Below are 22,427 nucleotides of genomic sequence, written 5' to 3'. Positions count from 1 at the left end.
GGGTGCGAGAGGGGTAGTTGAGCAGGAGTGTGGGCAGTGTGGTTAAAAAGAAGGAAAGTTATTTTTGTGTAACCTTTTTTTCCTCCTAGATACAAGGGACATGACACAACTTGTATATTAGTAAAGCCTTTTGAAAAAATTATCTTTTTGATACTTAATCACAATTTCCTCATTAACTTATGGTGTGGCTGTTTCCTCTACAAGCACAAATGATGATTATTCATATTTTACCATTGCTATAGGCTATAGAATTGGAGGGGACCAAAAGATCTTTTCATCTAACCCCTCCATTTTGTAAATGAGAAACCTGAGCTTCAGAGTTTTAAAGTGTCTTGTGTGAGGTTATGCTGGTGTTAAATAGCAGAGCCAGGATCCAAAACCAGTTCCCCTTGAGTCCCTGTCAAGTACTTTTTCCACATTTCCACATGTTGCTTCCAGCATTTTGGAGGCTACATTGTATAGTTTAAGTAGACAAGTGTACTATTGTTGGTGTTCAGGAATAGATCTTACTCTGTGGCCATCCCATCTCCTTTTTTAGTTGGATTCAACTACTTTCATTTATTATAAGGATGAGAATATGATCGAGTTTCTCCAATAGCACGTTAGCTTGCTAGTTGTTGGACAGAGTTTACACATTGAGTACTACCATCAAATTAATATGAGTAGCCTTGAAACTATTTAGGTCACATCCCTCTTTGCCTCCTTGTTTTCTAGATGGACACTATTCCTATGAAGGCCACATAAGACCTTTCTTTGGTCACAATTGTTTGATGTTGAATCACTGTATAACATGTACACAGTCTGTTTCACTGTTGGGCCCCATACAGTCTGTTTTCACTTTAAGACCCAACAAAACTTCTGTTTAATGGGGCTATACTTGATAACTGAAGATCATATGCATGCCATAATGAAACTTTAAGTTTGGACTTAAGTAATTAAAAATTCCTAAGACAGAGCAAAGATGGCAGGGTACAGTGCGCAACCCAGTTGAACTCTTCCAACATTCCCCTCTAAACAAATAGAATATAACTCCTCAAATCAAATTTTGAGCAACCAAGCTAACAAAAGGTCAGAGCAAGATAATTTTCCAGTCTGTGACAGCTTAGAAGGTAGGCAAAAGACACAGGAGTAGGGGCCCACCTAGAGCACAGTAGCAATACAGGCTCTGCATCTTGGATGTAGCCACATCAACAAGGGCAGTAGTAGCAGCAGCAGCAGCAGCAGCTCTGGGAGCTTTCAGCCCAGAGTCAGTAAGGGAGTGAGACAACTGGTCAGGAAAAGGTTACAGGGGAACCTTTGCTGGCAGTAGGTGAAGCTGGCTCTGACTACTCTATTGCTAGGTGAATGTGGGCTCAGTTCCTGTGCCAAGAGGAGCAGCAGGAGCATTAGCACTTGAGGCTTCAGGGAAGCAGGGGCTCTTTTTGTGTAAGGACCAGGACACAGACAAAGGGAACAGTGACCACACCTTTTGCTGTATCCTACCACCTTGGAAGCACCAAAAACTTGCATACCTCTAGAACTAGCTCTGAAAACATTAGCATGGAAAGGCCTGAAGCTTGAGACAGTGTCTCCTCACTCCAAGGCAGAATTCAACTTTAGCATAAATTTTAAAGCCAGAAAATACACTGGGAAAATGAACAAAAACAAACAAATAAAACCAACTCTTGACCATAAAAAGTTACTATAGTGGCAAGGAAGGCCAAAACATAAACTCAGAAGACAACAATGTGAGACCAGCTACAAGCAAAGCCTCAAAGAAAAATGCTAATTGGACCCAAGCTCAATAAGAATTCCTGGAAGAGTTAAAGAAAGAGATTAAGAATGGTAGAGTTGGGGCAGCTAGGTGGCGCAGTGGATAGAGCACCGGCCCTGGAGTCAGGAGTTCAAATCTGGCCTCAGACACTTAACACACTTACTAGCTGTGTGACCCTGGGCAAGTCACTTAACCCCAATTGCCTCACTTTAAAAAAAAAAATGGTAGAGGAAAAAATTGGGAAAAGAAATGAGTGATGCAAGAAAATTATGAAAAGAGAATTAACATCTTGGAAAAGAAACACAAAAAATATGGAAGAAAATGTCACCTGAAAAAACAGAATTGCTCTAATGATAAGAGGCACAAAAATTCACTGAAGAAAGAAAAATAAAACTCTTTAAAAAGCAGATTAGACCAAGTGAAACAGAAAGTACAAAAATCCACTGAAGAAAAGAATTCCTTAAAAAGCAAAATTGGCAATAAATAAATAAAAATTTTAAAAAAATAAAGAGGGGGCAGCTAGGTGGCGCAGTGAATAAAGCACCAGCCCTGGATTCAGGAGGACCTGAGTTCAAATCTGGCCTCAGACACTTGACACTAGCTGTGTGACCCTGGGCAAGTCACTTAACCCTCATTGCCCTGCCCCCCTCCCCCAAAAAATAAATAAAAAGCAAAGGGGCAGCTAGGTGGCGCAGTGGATAAAGCGCTGGCCCTGGATTCAGGAGTACCTGAGTTCAAATCCGGCCTCAGACACTTAACACTTACTAGCTGTGTGACCCTGGGCAAGTCACTTAACCCCCATTGCCCCGCAAAAAATAAATAATAAATAAAATAAAAGCAAAATTGGCCAAATAGAAAAAGAGGTACAAAAGCTCGAAATAAGATAATTCCTAAAACATTAGAATTGTTCAGATGGATGACTCCACGAGACATCAACAAACTATAAAACTATGAAAATATAGAAGAAAATGTGAAATATCTCACTGGAAAAACAACTGACCTGGAAAATAAATTTGAGGAGAAATGATTTAAGAACTATTGGACTACCTTAAAGCCATCATCAAAGAAAGATTATAGACATCATATTTCAAGAAATTATAAAGGAAAACTGCCCTGATATCTCAGATCCAGAGAGTAAAATAGAAATTGAAAGACTCCACTAGTCATTTCCTGAAAGAGATCCCAAAATGAAAATTTCCAGGAATGTTATAGCTGAGTGCCAGAGCTCCCAGGTCAAGGAGAAAATATTGCTAGCAGACAGAAAGAAACAATTTAAATATTGTGGAACCCCAGTCACAATCACATAACATTTAGCTGCTTCCATGTTAAGAGAGTGTAGAGCTTGGAACGTGATATTCCAGAAGGGAGAGGAGCTAGGATTACAACCAAGAATCACCCACCTACCTTGCAAAACCAAGTATAATCCTTCATCAGGAAAAATGGATATTTAATGAAATAGAGGACTTCTATGCTTTCTTGAAGAAAAGACCAGACGTGAATAGAAAATTTGACTTTCAAGGAGAAGACTCAAGAAACATAAAAACCTAATGAGTCTGTATAGACACAGTGTGATGCAATTATGTTGGGATGACCTCCCCCCCCTAAAAAAAAAGAAGGGGTGAGAGGATTTCCTAAGAGAAGCAGGGAGAGGTAGAATGAGGATATTTTTCTTTCATAAAAGAGGTGCACAAGGAAGAGCTTTTGGAGAGGAGGAATTAGGGGAGAGGAGGGCAAAGCTTGAACCTTACCCTCATCAGAATTGGTTCAAAGAAGGTAGAATTAAATTAAATCTGTCTTATACCCAATAGAGAAATAAAAGGGAAGGGGATAAAAAGTATGGGGGATAAGAAGTTTAATGATGAGAGGGCAGATTAAGGGAGGCATTGGTCAGAAGCAAAATAAACTTTTGAAGACTGATAGGTTAAAAAGAGAGAGGAGAAACAGAAGAAAATAGGATTGAGGGAAATACACAGTTAGCATAACTGTCAACGTGAATGGGATGAATTCACCCATAAAATGGAAGTGGTTAGCAGAATGGATTAGAAACTACACTCCAATAACATGTTGGAAAGATTTACAGGGTTAAAATAAGGGCCAGAGCAGACTATTACACTTCAACTGAAGTGAAATAGGCAAGGCTTGCAATCATGGTCTCAGACAAAGCAAATGCAAAAATAGACTTAACCAAAAGATAAGCAGGGAAACTAGATTTTGCTAAAAGGTACCATAGACGATGAAGTAATAAAAAAAAATGTAGCAAGTTTCTCTGATAAAGGTCTCATTTCTGAAATATATAGGGAACTGAGTAATTTATAAAAATAAGAGCCATGCCCTAATTGATAAGTGGTGAAAGAATATAAACTGGCAGCTTTCAAAAGAAGAAATCCAAATTGACTATATCAATATAGTTATATAAAAAATACCCTAAATTACTATTGTTTAGAGAAATGCAAATTAAAACAACTTTTGAGGTACCACCTCACATCTTAGAAATGACAAATGTTGGAGGGCATGAGAGGAAATGGTTCTTCTAATAAACTGTTGGTGGAGTTGTAAACTGGTTCAGCATTCTAGAGAATTTATAACTATAGCCAAAGGGCTACAAAACTATGTATACCTTTTGATGCAGCAATTTCACTACTAGCTAGGTACCCCAAAGAAAAAGGAAAAGGCTCTATATGTACAAAAATATTTATAGCATCTCTTTTGTGTAGTGGCAAAGAATTGGAACTTGAAGGGGGATGGCCATTAGTTGGGTAATGGCTGAACAGGTTGCATATAATTGTGATGGAATATTATTGTACTTTAAGAAATGCTGGGGATTGTAGGGGGGAGGGCATTCAGAAAAAAACATTGGCAAGACCTGTTGAACTGATGCAAAGCGAAGTGAGAAGAACTAGGTCATTGTGCATAATGATGATCAACTGTGAAAGACGTGGTTACTGTGATCATTATGATGATCCAAGACAATTCCAAAGGACTCATGATTTTTAAAAATGCTCTCCTCCTCTAGAGAGAGAACTGATGAACTCTGAGTGCAAATTCAAGTGTGATTTCCTTGCCTTTTTTTGACAATATGGCTAACATGTAAATATATTGTGTGTGATTTCACATGTATAATTGACATAATTTTGTTTGCTTTCTCTGGGTGGGTGAGGCTGGAAGGATGGGAGAGAATTTGGAAATCATTTTAAAAAGACAAGAAAGTTAAAGATAAATAATAAATTTAAAAGAAAATGAAAAACATTTAAAACTCCAAAATAAAATTTAAAACACAGGTAAATCTTGCAAATGGTTCCGTTTTAGAGCATAGGTCAAAGACTAAGAAAAAAAAGGAATTAAAGGAAGAAATAGAGATGGAAAACAAGCTAGAAAACAAACTCTCAATGAAGAAATAGATAACTTTGAATGTGGAGAATCTTCAAAACAGTCGATTCTCTGAAAAACAATGGCAGATTTGGAACTCAGAAATACAGAGGCAGAAGGAAGATGATCAGAACACATTCATCTCAGCAAGGAGCAAAGTGTGACACAGCTAATTCTCATCGAGAACTCTTGCCTAGGCAGCTGGGTGGTACAGTGGAGAGAGTTCCGGGCTTTGAGTCAGGAGTCATATGTTAGGCTAGAGAAGGGAACTTCTCATAATATGATATAGCCCTTAGCCATGCTTTTATCAACCTTTAAAAAAAATGTTGGATGAACATAAACATGCTTCTCAGCATTGTCAGGTGACACAGATCTGCAAGGGATAGTTGCTGTGTTGGAAAACAAAAATCTCCTTTCATCAAGATCACAAGTCAGTGTGGTACACTGGAAAGATCACTGAACTAAGAATCACAACATGAAGCTAAGGCCCAGCTCTTCTGTTTTTTAGGAATGTGATGGGCAAGGCAACCTGAACCTCATTTTGCTTGCATTGCCTACCTCCTGTGGTGGCGGGGGTGAGGAAAGCACTTTGTAAAGAGTAAAGCTCTATAGAAATGTCAGTTATCACATATATTAATTAGAACTAATAAGATCAATATTAATGAGGGGAAATAATGAAGCCTTGCATTTAACTTTGGGGAAAATAAATCACCTGTCCTAGGTGAAGGATGTGGGGGTAGATCTGGTTTAGTAGCCCATTACAAGGTAGCAGTGTGACAGGGCTGCCCCCAAAAAGCTAATGTAATTTTAGGCTGCATAAGAGAACTATAGTGTCCAGATCACAAGAAATAATAGTGCCACTGTACCTTGCCGGGTCTGACTATGTATGGGTTATTGTGTTGGATTCTTGGCACTATCGAGAGGGTCATTCACAAACTGGAGCAGTATACAAAAAGTCAGCTAGAATGGTGAGCTGCCTGGAAACCCTGTGGTGTGAGGAAAGACTGTTCTACCTAGAGAAATGTGGAGGTGACAGGATGATTTTTTTTTTTTTTGGTGAGGCAATTGGGGTTAAGTGACTTGCCCAGGGTCACACAGCTAGTAAGTGTTAAGTGTCTGAGGCCGGATTTGAACTCAGGTCCTCCTGACTCCAGGGCCGGTGCTCTATCCAGATGATTTTTTTAATATTTGAAAGTCTGTCATGTGGTTCTTGGATCCTTTACTTTTCTCTCTCTTTTTTTGTGTGTGACCTCATTGACTTGCATGGGTTTAATGAACTTCTCTATATTGTTGTTGTTTGTCCTTTGTTCTCAAAGAGGACCATGACACTGGGGTGATGTCATTGGGTTTAAGTGAGCAAGGGCTGTGCAAGATCACCAACCTCACTCTTTTCTCCAGAACCATCTGTGGCGAGATATATGTGTGTGTGTGTGTGTGTGTATGTATATATGCACACACGTGTATGTGTGTATGTGTATATGTGTGTGTGTGTATATATATATATTCACACACACACACACACACACACACACACATACATATCTCAGGCTGACTGGAGTTGGCCCTAGATGTTTAAGGCAATTAGGGTTAAGTGACTTGCTCAGAATCATACAGCTAGTAAGTGTCTGAGGTGAGATTTAAACTCAGGTCCTCTTGACTCTAGGGCCAGTCCTCTGTCCACTGTGCCACCTAGCTGCCCCCTATAGATGACTCCCAAATCTGTATATGCTAACCATGTCTCCTAAGCTCCAGGCCTCTGTCACCAGTCTCCTAGGTACAGGACGTTTGGAGTGGCTGTCCTATGGGCAGCTCAAACCCAACATGTCCAAAATGGAACTAACTCATTTTTCTTTCCCAAACTTGCCCTTTTCCTAACTTTGCTGTTTGTTTGACTCATAACCTTGGAATCTCCCTAGACTCATTCTTTCTCATCTATTATATACTGTGAGATTCCAGGTTTTCTCAGTAGTACCTCTTTAACATCTCTTTGCTACCCTTTCATCACCATTTACCCAGACTATTAACATTTACATGTTATTACAATAGTTTTCATATTATTCTTCTTGCCTTAGGTTTCTACCTTTCTCTAATCTATCCACCATTGAGTTGACAGTGTGATTTTCTTAAAGCACAGGTATGATTGTGTCACTCTCCCAGCTCAGATAAAGGACAGGGGCTTCCTGTTACTTCAGTGATCAAACACAAACTCCCCTTTAGCATTTAAAACCATTTACCACGTGGCTACCCCCTCTCCTTCCAACCTTATGATACATAGCTTCCCTTGATGTTCTTTATGGTCAGTCAAACTGGCCACCTTCTTTCTCACATCTGTGCCTTTGCACGGACATCTCCTTAGAATCCCTATTTTGCTTCAGACCTTAATTAAAGGACCGACTTCTACTGGAGATCCTTTCTGATTGCCCTTCCCCACCTGCCCTCAATTTATTTCCCTAATTGAAAGTAAGCCCCTTGAGGGCAGGGGCTTTTGGTTTGTTTTTCTGGTCACCAGTACATAGTAGTTGTGAGTAAGTACTTGTCCATTGATTGACAGGATGGAAGAAGGATAGGACTTGGTTTGTATTGGCCACTGGAGTAGAACTAGGACCTAGGTGTGGAAGTTACCAGGGATCAGATCCCGATTTAGCCTAAGAAAAAGCTCCTTAACACTTAGCAATGTCAGAGAATGAAATGGGCTGCCTTGTTAAGTACTGAGTTCCCTATCAGTGGAAGTGTTTGCTTAAGCCTGTGTGGTGGTTGTTTTAAGGATATTGTGAAAGATTCCTGCTTTGTCTGGAAAGGTCTAGCTCAGAGGTATCAGAGGCCCCGACATGTGGTCTATACGTCCAGGCTATGTAATTGGGAAATGTTTAACAAAATAAATAAAAATTCAGTACAATATAGATAATGTTAATTTGTGGTTTTCTAAGTCAGTATATTCCCTGCAGGGTTCCCTTTCTATTTGAGGGACACCACTGGTCTAGACGGCCTCTGGGCTCTTAGGCAGCAAATATTTCTGTGGCTCAGTGCACACTTAGTGCTCTTTGTTTTTGGTTTTTTTAGTGAGGCAATTGGGGTTAAGTGACTTGCCCAGGGTCACACAGCTAGTAAGTGTTAAGTGTCTGAGGCCGGATTTGAACTCAGGTACTTCTGACTCCAGGGCTGGTGCTCTATCCACTGTGCCACCTAGCTGCCCCCACACTTAGTGCCCTTTGGGTGAAAAGTGACTGCTCCAGGGAGAGTTTCATGTTAGCATTCATTAAAGAGACCATCTTGGGGGCAGCTAGGTGGCGCAGTGGATAAAGTACTGGCCCTGGATTCAGAAGGACCTGAGTTCAAAGCCATCCTCAGACACTTACTAGCTGTGTGACCCTGGTCAAGTCACTTAACCCCCATTGTCCCGCCCCCCCCCCCAAAAAAAAAGAAAGAAAAAAGAGACCATCTTGCAGAGTGATGCTTAATGGGCATGAAACCTAACTTAAATATACAAGAGACTGACAGAAAATGAAGCACATCTTCTTTGTTAGTGCATCATCCTTTGCCAGTTTAAGTGAGAGAAAGGTATGGTCATGTGAAAAGCAAGCCTTCTGAGATGGCAGGGAATTCTCGGTCCTTCATAGGGAGCTTACAGGACTGTTGGGAGGAAAGGATAGGCATTACATGTTTATAAAACCACAAGTCATTTAGATAATTGGTGCTTTTATGGTCACTCGGACGAGAACAACAAACAGTCTTCTTTGCTCCATGATACCACAGTTTCTCTTCCAGGCCCTCTCGTCTTCTCTTAGTATTAGCATCCGCCTCTGAACAGCTGCTTTCTTCTGAGCTAGATCAAGGGGTAGGGACAGAGCCAGACAGACTGCTGAAAGAAATGGGGAAGCTTTGCTGGCCACCAGGAGGGCCCCATGGCAGTGTGTCCAGAGCTCCAGGAAGGAATGTCTCCTCTCTCAGCACTGTGTGAATGTCTTCCCCTCATTGTTGCATTTTTAACAGTGGAATTCTACATCTTCTTCATGAATTTCTTAAGGACTAAGGTTGAAATTGCCTACATAGGAGTTAGTAATTTAGATGGCCTGGTAAGACGCCCCCCTCCCCCTTTGCTCTCTTCCCTCTTTCCCCCTTTTTTTTTCCTTCCATATCATGGGTTTTACCTTAAGTGGTCCAGACTGTGTGCTGCTTTCATTTGAATTAGAAATAAACTTGAATTTGAGAAAAAATAACCATTGTTGGCACTGAAATAATAATTCTAACAAAATTAACAGATCTGAGAATTTTTAGAAACATTTACCTCAGTGAATAAATCTCAAGTATATTTATTTTAAGAGTTGGCTTACATGATATAGTTCTTTTGACTATATTGAGTCCTTTCCATATATAAGTTTAAAAAATGGAAAGCTGTTTTGTTTCATTATCAAAGTTGGCAATAGATTTATGTCCTCACATTACCATAATCTTGCTGTATTTTTTTTAATTGCATGGAAAGATATTTGTAGGAGGGAAAGATAATGGACAATATTAATCCATCTTTTCATTTTTTTGTTAAGTATATTTATTTTAGACACATTCCTCAAGCATATCACTTAAGGAATTTTGCGAAGTAAATTAAAAAAAACACCACCAATTGTGTGACCCTGGGCAAATCACTTAACCCTCATTGCCCTGCCCCCCCCCCAAATACACGTGTGTGTGTGTGTGTGTGTGTATAGACATGCTCTTTGAAAAAATAATTTCTTTTTCTTTGTCAGGCTAATACCTGACAAATTCCTCTCAGATTTCCTTGTGTTATCATTACATTTAACCCTACTCTGAGACCTACGACCTCTAAGATCTGTCAGCATCTAAATGTTCAGTGACCATCTCCATTCAGGTGACTCCTAGATATGTCGCCCTCACCTCTCTCCTGAGCGCCAGTCAGTCCCACATCACAAGCTGCCCCCCCTACCCCCCTGCCAGACATAATCAAAATTCATGTCTCTTCAGCACTTCATTCAGCCTTTCCAAAACAGAACTAATGAATCTTTCCTTCCAAACTCTACCTTCTTCCTAACATGGCCACTTCTGTTGAGGACACCCCCATCCTTCCTGTCAGGTAGGCTTTCAACACCTTGGAGTCATCCTCCCCTCCTCTGTCTTTCTCACCTCCATGACCAGGAAGTTCCTAAATCTTTTCAGTTCTACTGCCACAGCAGCCCTCACACCCATCACCTCTAGTTCCGGTCCACATTTCCCATCTCCCTGCCTCAAGTCTCTCCTCACTCCAATCCATCATTCACTCAGCTGTCAAAGCGAGTTACCTGAAGTACAGATCTGACTCTGTCAGTCTCCTTTTTTATTGATTGAAAAAAGCCTAGAAAAGATTGTTGGCCTAATAGATGTGCAGCATGAACTATGCTTTGTCTTAATGACTCAGCCAACTTTAGGTCTCGGAAACTGGAACCCGCAAGCCAGCATTCCTGAGCTTTGAAAGCTCTGTGACATTTATGAGGAGCTGGCAGCCAGACCTTCCCAAGCTGTGATCATGTCTTACATCCTCAGACTGTATAAAAGAAAACCAAGTGATTGATCTAAAGATGTGTTTGGGGTTGGTGTTATTCAGAAGTAGGTGGAACACTGTCAGAACCTGTAGAAATTCATCATGTCTTTTGGGTTGATAATTCAACTTTTTTTTTTTTAATGAAACAAATGTATCAGGATTTCTTTAAAAAATAATTTTGTTTGGCCTCAGACACTTGACACTTACTAGCTGTGTGACCCTGGGCAAGTCCCTTAACCCCCGTTGCCCCACAAAATAAAAAATTAAAAAAATAATTTTGTTAATTTTATTATACTGATCCATTTTCATTGCAAGTATTTATAACTGACCAATTTAGAATTCTCCATATAACTTCAGCCACCTGTTTTTTCTCCTCCTTCCTTATAACTTGGTTGCTCTATGTCTCTTTCAAAGTTATTTTTGCTATCTTGAAGATAGGCTAAGAAGCTTCTTTATTGAGGCTTTCCTTTGCTTCTGTACAGGATGAAAACATTAAATTGAAATTGGGAATGCTTTAGCCAGAACTGAAAAAATATAAAATGCCTTCTCTGAAGCCTAGTAGTACTGGACAGCTTGATTATAGATAAAAGAATAACATTTAGATTTAACTTCCTCATAAGCCTAGAGACATAATTAAATAACTAAAAAATGCCATTTTGGGGGTAGAATCTGTATAGTGAAATTTATCACCATTATTCAAATGTGGTTTGAATATAACTAACCATTCAATTAAGTAAACATTATTATTAACTAAGTAAACAATTATTATGTCACAAAAATAAGTATTATACAAATTCCTCATTTAACATGCCCAGTGGAGTTGAAATATGGTACCCATTCATTAATTTTTTATTTTGATAATATTTTAGAAAGTTTAAGCCTAAAATTATGGTGAAAACTCAAGTCACTCTAAGCACTTGCAGAGTCTTATTTGTAAACATCACGTATTTAGATAATTCTAGATGAATTGATTATGATTCAGAAGATCCAATTCTGTGTTTAATTGAGATATATGTAGAGAATTTTCCACATTCAGTACACACCTTCCTAGCCTATCACCAGAAGCAATGAGTTATGATGGTGGAAAGATCTCTGGGCTTTGGAGGCAGAAAATCCAAGTTTGAGTAGTAGATATATAACCTTGGTCAAATCACTGTGATCAATCTTAGTCTTCGTTTCTTCATTGGTAGAATGGGGATTGTGTCTCTTTTAGATTATTGATAAAGCTATTCTGAGAATTAAATGTGATCATATGAAGGATGAGATATCCATAAAATTGCTCATTAGGTGTTAAGAGAACCTGCTTGGTTGAGTGCCTTCTAATACCAAACAGCCCAGGTGAGGTTAGGGTATTGCTGGTAGATGGGGTGAGAAATGCAGAATAAGGTTGGAGAATCCTTCTCCCTGTGTGTTCCTGCCATAGCTTCAGAGACCAGGTTTTCAGATGTGTGATTTGCGTTAGCTCTAATCTGCTAAGCCTTTCCTGAAGAAATGGGGATAAAATTAATCAGGATGTGTCCAGAAGTGGACATGACTTGGGTAGCTTTCAGGCACCCACTGCTTTCTCACTGTCCTCCAGCATTCCCTCTTAGAAAACAAAAACAAAGCCCATAACCCAACTAAAAATAACTTCTGTGTGTAAGGCAGGCAGAGCACAGACTCATAGCCTTTCAAGCTGAAAGGCATTTAGAGCTCATTTTTAACTCAACCCTCTCATTACACAGAAGAGAAAACTGAAGCTTCAGGGTGGTAGGGTCAGGTCTCCTTCCTCTCAACCCTGTACCGTTTGGGCATTCATGTTGAATGACTTGAAAACTCTCATCAATGCCAGGACCAACTATGATTTCGAGGTCTGATGGTAAAGCACCCTATGCTGTCCACTTCTTACAAAGAGATGATGGATTCAAGATACACAGTAAAGCATGCATCTTGAGAATCAGCCCATGTGGGACTTGACTTTGACAGTGCATTATTATTGAGAGGGGTTTGTTTTTCTTTTTTAATTTTTCCAGTGCAGGTGTGTAGGAGGGTGAAATGGAAGGGAGAGGACAGCAAAAAGGAAAGAAATGAGGCTCGTCGGGTCTTCTTTTTTTAAAGAGATGAAAGGCCAGAAAGAACTACTGATAAGCAGGATGGCTTTGAAAGTGACATGTTGAACTTAATATCTACTTTAAAAGATATACAAGTTGTATGTGAAAGAATCCTGCAGTTTCACATACAGTCTAATTATGTTCTTCATATATGGAAAGGCTCATTTTGCTTGGTGTTAAGTTTAGAATACAAATACAAATGTATATGGATAATGTTTCAGTGGCAAAAAGTTCTGCTCTTCATGGCCCATATTCATTTATTTTATCATAATTGAAGTCATATTTGTTCTGATGAAGGTTCAAAGTCTCCTGTGGACACTAATTCATATGATAAAATTTTCAAGACTTATGTTACTTGTGAGAAAATAATGATTAATAATGGATTTCTTGGGGGATCCAAGGATCAGTTTCTCAGTGCTTTCTCCTCCCCATTTCAGAAAGTCCAATTCAGCAAATCTTATTTGGGACAAACCCAAGGGAACAAAATAAATGGACATAGACTCTTTTGTCTAGTTCTGTGAAGGATTGATGGGGTCAAACCTAGATAATGAACTTTGCCTTAAGCAACTTGAGCTACAGTCAGTGGTGTCATCTGTACAGTTCATTTTAATGTGGACGCCTTTCAAATCATATCAAACAGTGGAATTGAATGATGCTACCCAATTAGCTTTGATCACCTCTATCGAAAGAGGGAAAAAATCCTGGGAAGAGGCCAGGGGCTCTCTTGGCTCCCTGGCTTATAGATCTTCTGAACTCCCTTGGGTCTTGAGACCACATGCTGTCTCTCAGCGTCTCTGAGAGACAGCATGAATCTTTTGGGGCTTTGCTTCTGCTCATGCTAACTGCCATGCTGAAGCTCTCTCCCTGCTTTCTCTACCATGAGACCATGAGAAGTTAGGGGGACTCAATCCTTTACTGTTTTTTTTCATTTATTTGTTTCTTTTTCAGGGCAATGAGAGTTAAGTGACAAGGTCACACAGCTAGGAAGTGTCAAGTATCTGAGGTCGGATTTGAACTCAGGTACTCCTGAATCCAGGGTCGGTGCTTTATCCACTGCGCCATCTAGCTGCCCCCAGAAAACACATCCTTAATGCCAGACAGCCATCCAGCCATCTCATTCCACCATAACTCCATCCACTGGGCTGGTTCTTGGGACTTCTATGGGCAGTTAAAGCTGGACTTCGTGGTGACAAAAGGATTGCCTCTCATACCTCAATTATTCTTAGTGTAGATGTTGAACGGGCTACCAACGGCCAATAAAGAATGTATTCAGATCTGAAACAGCCTAGCTCTGGGAATCAGCCAGGTTCAGACCTAGATGCAAAAGAGAAACCTGACAATCAGTTGCTTTAGTCTACCATAAGAATATGGACTCTGTTACTGGAATAAAATTGGAATGTTAGATGTTAATTTATAATTAACATTGCTCATTTGATTTTGCTTCAGTTTATGACTTGTATAATTACATACAAAGATTAGACTACTCTGGAAATGATGGCTTTTAAGGTTTCTTTGTGCTGGGAAGAGGCAGTATAGAATAGTGGTTAGAGTATTGGCATTTTGTCATTTGTATTATCTTTGGAAAGTCAGTTTATCTCTCTGGAATCCCAGTTATCTTATCTGTGAAATGGAAAAAATAGGACCCATTTCACGGGTTCTTCTGGGACACTTCAAACTCAAAATGTTCGAAACAGAAAGCACAGAATGTCCACAGCACACTTTTTCCTAAAACCCTCCCCCTCTTCCAGACTTTCCTGTTTCTCGAATGGAAGGTGCAGCCATTCTTGACATCCTCTGGTTCTTATCCTTGGTATTTTCATTGACTCATCACTCTTCTTTACCCTATCTATCCACCAGTCGTACCACAACCACACTTCTCATGTCAGACCACTTGAGTTCCAGCTATCACCAGCTCTTACCTAGATTTTTTCAGGGCCCTCCTATTTGGTCTCCCTGCCTCATATTCAACCCACTCCAGTCCATCCCCCACACTCAAGAAATCATTTCCCTCCCTTAAATTCAGATCTCACCTTGTCACTCCCCTGCTCAAGAAATTCCGTTGCCTCCTGTTGCCTGTGAGATTTAAAATAAAAATAAAAACAAATCCAGGCCTAGCATTCTATCCACCAAGTCCCCTAGTTCCCCTTTATTTAACCACTTCGTATTTATTTATAACCTCTTCCTGTTTATTCTGTATAACTAAATTCAGTACCTTTCTTCCCAATCCCTCCCCTTTTCCTAACTTTTCTGTTACTCATCCTTCCAGTTACCTGAGTCCTCAACTTCAATATCATCCTCAGTTGCCTCCCCCCAGTCCTGTATCCAATCTGTTGTCAGGTGCTGCTGATTCTACCTGTGTAGCATCTCCTGTATGTGTCCTCTTTTCTCATCTGACACTGCCTGACACCTGCTACGGGCCTGCTGGTCTCCCTGTCTTAAATCTTTGCCCATCCAGTCTGTCCTCCATTTAACTGTTAGCTTGGTCTCACCACTGCCCTTCTCCCTCCCTTATTCATTAAACTCCAGTGACTCCCTATTAGATTTTTCTAGAGCTTACGGAAGTAAATTGAAATCCCTTGCTATTACAGTTTTACTGTCTATTTTCTCCTATAACTCATTTAACTTTTCTTTTTAAAAAAATTGAGTGCCATTTGGTTGGTGCACATATGTTCAGTATTAATATTAATTGACTGTGGTACCTTTTAGCAAAATATAATTTTTAAAATTAAATCTGTTCTTGCCTTTTCTCTGTGTGAGATCGATTGCTACCCCTGCCTTTTTTTACTTAAGCTGCAGTAGAAGAGATTCTGCTCTAACCCTTTATTTTAACTCTAAGTCTCTGTTTCACGCGTGTTTCTTGTAAACACCATATTGTTGGACTCTGGTTTCTAATCTAGGCCACACCCCTTTTCTGTTTAATGGGTGTGTTGATAACATTGACAGTTATGATCACTAACTGTGCATTTCCTGTTTTCTCAAAAAGCCTTTCTCTACCCCTTAATGCTTGCGCCTCCCCCCGAGATGACCAGCTTTTTATGTTTATATCATGTATGTGCATAGTTGTTGGCATATGGTCTCCCCCCATTAGACTGTGAGCTCCTCGAGAGTAGGGACTACTTTTTTTCTTTATATCTCCAGCACTTAACATGGTGACCAGCATATTGAAGGAGCTTGATAAATGCTTGCTGACTTGATGTGTCTATACAGGGTGGGCCAAAAGTCACGAATATTTAATAACTCCTTTATTTTTTGTTTTTAATTTACAATACCATGGCATCATGTACAGTATATATAAGAAATGAATTTATATTACATGTGAAAAATTCAAATCTTGTAAATGGTGAAAAATCAAGAAAAAACAGTTTTCAAAAAGTTATTAAAACAGACTCCTTCATGACTTTGGGCCCACCCCAAATTTATGTGTTTGTCATTTTCCCCATTCAAATTAAAGCTCCTTGAAAGTAGAGATTATGTCATTCTTGGTATTTGTATCCCCCATGTACCTAGCATTGTAATGTTTGACACCTAGGCATTTAATATTGGTTGGTTAATTGTAGTGAGGATCCAATAACTTCATACACCCCAGTTGGCACAGTTAATAGAATGCTGGGCTTGGAGCCAATCAGATTCAGGTACCCACTTAGCTGGATCATCCACTTACCCTCTCTGAGCCTCACTTTCCTATTCTGCAAAATGGGGATAATAATAGTACCTCTCTCACAGGGTTATGAGTCAGCTGAGATGACAAGATGTAAAGTACTTTGCAAGCCTTAAAACACTTAGAAATGCTATTTGTTACTGTTACTACATTACACATACACTGTCAAAGGACATCCTTGGGCTACCTGTGTGAGGCTCCTCCTCTTCTTTCATTATCCCATTACGACATGTTTGTGAGATTGATTCAAGGGGGTCAGGGGTTTGAATCCTGTCCTCCCCAGACTTAAGCCTTCCTCCTCAAGTAAGTCACACTAGAGCCTCAGTACACAGATGTTGATGTTTTCCTCTGGTGAAAGTGTATGTTTCTTGACTCTGAAGCTAGAGATTATGTTTGAGAAGCATGTGTTGAAAATGCTTCTCATTTGTCAGCCGAATCTTCAGTTAGAAATGGGAGTTTCTCTGGGGAAGATCTAGGTCCTGTTTTCATACACCTTCTAGATATTGCTGTGTTAAAAGCATAGGGTGTTGGGTTTGTTTTTTTTTCTGTTTTGTGTGTGTGTGTGTGTGTGTGTGTGTGTGTGTTTTTAAATCACTCCCAGATATTCCCTACTCCAGGCTGCTGCTCTTTGAAAACCACAGGGCTGTTCTTGGCTGCCCAGCCCAGCCCAGCTTGGAGCTGAGCAATAAGCTGAGCAATTCTACCTATTCTAGTCAGAGCCCAAAGCCTGAATTTTAGACTTTGTTTCTAATTTCAATTGCCTAGGAATATACCTTCCATTTGTCCTATTGTTACTGCCAAACTGTCTTCCTACCCCCAGCATTGTCGCACCAAAAGCTCTGTTCTTGTGGAATCAGCTAAGAATATTCCCTGGTGTGTATCTGCACATTTGTTTTTACCATAACTTAAATGACAGTCAGCATGAAGATGAGATTTTTTAAAGTACCCACAAACTATCCATAGTGGTGCTAGGTTAACACAGTAGCTATTATTGTTGTTGTCTTTGTCAAGGTTGTTGATGTTGTCAGTGCTGTGATTTCAGGCTGGCTCCTTAAAGTGCCTTGTTGGTCACAGACTAGTATATATTCTGCTCCATTATTACCATTTACTGTCCTTTCAAACTTGTAATCATGAAGGCATCATTACTGGTTGACTAAGGTCCTCTCTCTCTCTCTCTATATATATATATATATTTTTTTTTTAAATAAAGGTTTTGTGAATTCAGAATGATTGAAAACCTCTGTACTTAATCGCTGCATTGGGTGCTGCCTCGATATGGTCTTGCATTGTTGTGTAATTTACACATGTGGTTGGAGCCACAGGTCTTCTCCCAGACGGTTGCTGGTTCCCTTAGTGTTAGGCTAGTATATGCTCACCCAGGTAGGCCATGTCGTAGAAATAACAACTTTTCATTTATATACTGCTTTCATAAGATTTACAAAACGCTTTCCTCATGACAGCCCTTTGGGGTAGATAATCTCTAAATGTTGGTTGATTTTGAAATCCAAAGTATGTAGTAGGATTTTTGAGAAAAATAAAATTAAGGCAATCAAAGTAAAGTTTAAAATGGAAATGAAACTCAGTAGAGAGCTTTAATAAGCATGATCAAATTTTCTAGATTAACTTGAACAAGAAATATATACTTAATTTTACAAGGGTCATGCTCAAAACTTGTAACTTGGAAGTCAAAATGTAGGTGTGTTCATTATGGAGACTGACAAAAATAATAGTTATTTATAGAGATCTGCATAGTAACTTTCTTGTTTTTTTTTTGTTGTTGTTGTTGTTGTTTGTTTGTTTGCTTATTCGATTCCTCTGACGTGTTCCTGGATCTTGGGATGTGCATGGAATGAAATTTTTGGCCCCCCGGGGATGATAGAGCCCATTGTGAAGAATGGCAGGCCTCCAGCGTCACACAGTATGCACTCCTTCCTCCACCAGTACACGGGCTCTTTCAAGAAGCCCCCATTGCGGAGACCACACAGTGTGATAGGGGGAAGTCTCGGCTCCTTCATGGCAATGCCCAGAAATGGAAGCAGACTTGGTAATTTATTGTGGATATTTTATTTTTACATTGCGGTCTAAACCTTAACGCAGTTCCACTTGTTGATTTATGTGAACTTGTCAAGCAGAAGTAGCCAGCTTGATGAGCTCGTTTCCCATCCCATTGCAGAGAGAATCAACAGGACGTTAGACTGAGGAAAGGGATGGCTTCCAGATGTAGGGACAGTGACAGTTATAAGTAATAGCTTCTTTGTTACCAAGGAAGAAAGCAGAAAGCTCGGGAAAAGAGAAACCACTTTACAAGTCCCCCCTTCTACTGATGGCTCAGCAGTCTAGGCCCTTGACTTCGTAACACAGGAGTAACTTTGAAGTCTGCACTCCTGTATCACCATATAGTGTCATATCCCAGGATTGTAGTCACCCATGCTTTCATTGGCCTTGGTGCCCCTTCCAATGGAATAGCTGGGTAGCTTTCCTGCTTGTCTTAGTAGTCTTTGAGAGGTAGAGTGCCCACCGAGCAAGCCTCCCACACCCAGTGTTTAGTGACCAACCTTCTGAGCGAAGATTCGGCAGTCCTCAGATACAATAAGCACAAGAGTCCATCTCTCAACCCATCCTGGCTCTGAGGGCATAGCTTTGGTGGCCCCAGAGTCTGCAGTAAGACTTAGCAGAGGACTTCAGTGGGAGACAGACAGAGGGCAGGGAGGTGTGAAGACACATTTTAGAAAGATTTCACCTGGTGGTTTGTAATTTTAAAAGTTTTGTCCATTTGAAGGGCTAAAATTAGTTATTTGGACACTATAGACATGTGGAATGGCCCCATTCTTTAACAGTGAGGATGAATTGTCCACGCTGAATGTGTCTTTTGATTCCTGAGTTCAAAGTAAACTTTGGAGATTCATTACTGGTATTAAGATAACCATAGGAACAACTATAAGAAAGAATGGGAGTCTCCTTTTTGAATAATTCATAGTGTAATTTCACAAAATCAGTTTCACACATTTTGGAATGTGGGCTAATTACAAAAAACTATAAGTACTTTAATATCAGTGAACAGAAACCAGTGGCCTACTAGTGTTATTAAAAGTTAAAAAAATTTCTAAATACCTCAATCTCAGTTTTCTGATCATACTTTTGTATGGCTCTCATTTTTTTTTATATATTGTACATTATGCACAAGGACTTTATATATTTATATGCTAAATATGATATGTTTATATGTGTGTGTATATAACCATTATCTTGGTATTTATGAATAACCTTTAGGGACAAAAGCTGATTTTTGTAATTATTAAATAGAATATTATTCTTGGCCATAGGGCATCTTGTATTCTGGTTATTAATAAGATCAGTTTCTACATTGAATTCTTTTATATGGTTTAATCTTTCTCTTAGCTCTAAATATAAACATATCTAATTAAGAAAAGGGTGGTTAGATGCCTGTAAAATTCTAGGCTTCTCTACTTATTTTTGTCCACAGAAATTTTAGGAATAATTGGACAAATTTTTTTTTAAGGTTAGATACTTAGTCTTCCAGCTAGGAAAAAGGTGGCAATTAAAGCTGCCTGTCAGCTGCCAGTTTATAATACTTAGTTTTGAGAAGTATTTTAATGTCAGGTTGCAATTTCTATTGTTAAATATTGCTCTTTTTTTCCTTTTCTTTTCTTTCTTTCTTTCTTTCTTTCTTTCTTTTTTTTTTCTCTTTATAGAAATTGTTATTTTGTGGTTTTTTGGCCCAGGCAGTGATTTCATTGTTGTAGAAGTCTTCTGGTGAGGATGTATTCTCCCACTCTTTTCCAGCTTGGCGTCTTGGAGAACTATCTGGGGCACTCACCAAGAAGGTCACAGCCATCTGTATTAGTGGTAGAACTCGAACCCATGTTTTCCTGGCTTCAAGGGTGGATCTTTATTCAAACTGTTAGTTTGGGTGGCTGCTTTTTTTTTTTTTAAACAGTATTTAGACAAAGTCCAAGATGCCAAGATGATTATCTTAATGAGACTTTCATTGACTTAAAGTGTGTTTTTCAACTTCATAAGATATTTTATTAACTTGCCTGGGCCTTGTAGGAAAATAAGAAACGGAATTCTATTGCTAAATGTAATATAGTTCTGCTAGCTAATATGAAAACTGAAAGAGATTTGGTTGGACAGTTTTAGAGGTAAACTTTTCAGGAGAAAGTTCATTGATGTGAAAAATGGGGAAAGGATCAAAGAAAAGACATAAACATGGATTATCATCATTCCCTATGATTTTTAATTTACTTATGCAAATTAGTAGAGAAACATTGTTTAAAATTTCATTTAATTTTTATTGATTACATCACACTTTTCTGAAGAAATTCCATCACTTACGTTCAATTTATATATTGAGAACAAGACAGCAAGTCCCTCTAGAGTATCTCTAGTGTAGAAAAGCATGGTAGGTGGTGGAAGAGATCCAAAGTTTAGATTAAATGGGATTTCTGCCCTAGTGTGTTTTACTGACTTTTAGAGGAATCTCACACACACACACACACACACACACACACACACACAGAGCAAGTGCTAAGAGCTTTAGGGCAATGTAGACAAAATATTCTTTGGGGTGCCTCAGAAAGGTGTGTCTCTGGGATACAAAGTCAAAAAGGTCATTCACGACTAGGGAATGCCAGAAAAATCTTCGTTTGGCTTCTGAAGGATCAATAAGAATTAAATGAAGAGGGGAAAAGAGAGCATTTTAAGCATAGGAGTCAGAGAGCAAAGGTGTGGAAATAGGATAGTTAAAGGAATATTCAAGGTTTCATTTGACTAGAACATAGAGTACTTGAAAGGGTTATATGAAACTTGAAAATAGGCCGGCATTAGACTTTGTGGATCCTTGAATAGGAGACAAGGCATAGTGACTGGGTAATGGGGAGTTATGGATGATTTTTGAACTAAGCAGTGCCATGACCAGATCTGTGTATGAGAAGATGTCTGGCAATGCTATGAGAGATGGATTTGAAGGGAGATTGAGTAGATATAAGAAGGCCTGGTAGGAGATTATGACAGTAATAGAGGCAGATGGTAATGGAAAGGAAAGTAATGACATTCAACAAGCATTTTAAGACATCTAAACGTGCACATACATATTCTCTTTAAACAAATTGTAAAAACATAAGTTTTTATAGTCATTAACATAGCTTACTTTCGTAGACAGTCTTTTTTTCTATGAAATTACACTTTTTTTGTTTCTTCAGAGGTCCCAAAGTTGTGAATTATCCCATTTGCTTTGGATACTTCAATATTAAATCACTGTAACTTTAAAAAAAAAAAAGTCTCTATTTTTTTCTTTAGTGATGTGCTTAAGTGAAATTAGTAAATGTCTGTTGTTGGGTCATGAACATGTATATTCCTCCATTTTTTTCTGAGCAATGATCTGTAAAATCCATCCTGATGACCACTTTCATGAATGATAAAGAGAGAGAAGTATATTTTCATATTTTCTTTGGGGCAAAGCTTTTGAAACAATTGCTAAAGCACTTGGGATGTTTAATATATTACTCATTTCTTTTGGAAAGAATAAAAAATGTCAGCCTATTAACTTAGCATTATTCAGAGCTAACTTTTTTAAACTTAAAAAACATGAACAAAACTTTTGGAAATATAGGACTGTGTGTGTTGAAGAGACAGGACTGGAAATTTGATAATGCTTATATTGAGATGATAGTTGGTGTCAAAGGAGGCGGCAATTTAGTGCAGAATGAACCTACAAGAAGGAAAGAGAAGGGCAGAGGGTAGAACTTTATGGTATGCATGGTTATGGTTCAAGCAGTCAATCCATTTAAGGAATGAAAGGGTTGGGCAGGAAAACAGTTTGAGGGGAGGTTGGGTAGCAAGCAGTGCTGGAATGCAGCCAAGAATCAGGGTTGTGGAGGAGTGCACTAGTTACCTTAAAGACAGCAGTCAGGGTGCAAAGCCCAGTGGTATGGGGAACAGGTGAGAGAGAAGTAGGGTCAGCAAGTGTAGGACACACCAACAAGTTCGGCGAGATGGTTTACTTCAGCA

General features: G+C 39.2%; 1 protein-coding gene across 2 annotated transcripts in view; it reads left to right on the top strand.

The window, feature by feature from the left end:
* Positions 1 to 22,427, top strand: part of CDK17 (cyclin dependent kinase 17) — a 146,813-nt gene that overhangs the window by 57,180 nt on the left and 67,206 nt on the right. For both annotated transcript variants that reach the window (XM_043965660.1, XM_043965661.1), the window contains exon 3: positions 18,277 to 18,441. In XM_043965660.1, the coding sequence (XP_043821595.1) occupies positions 18,277 to 18,441 (165 nt within the window). The remainder of the gene's footprint in view (positions 1 to 18,276; positions 18,442 to 22,427) is intronic.

This window comes from Dromiciops gliroides, chromosome 5, assembly GCF_019393635.1.
Source record: "Dromiciops gliroides isolate mDroGli1 chromosome 5, mDroGli1.pri, whole genome shotgun sequence".
Lineage (NCBI taxonomy): Eukaryota > Metazoa > Chordata > Mammalia > Microbiotheria > Microbiotheriidae > Dromiciops > Dromiciops gliroides.
This window is presented reverse-complemented; position numbering and strand designations above follow the sequence as displayed.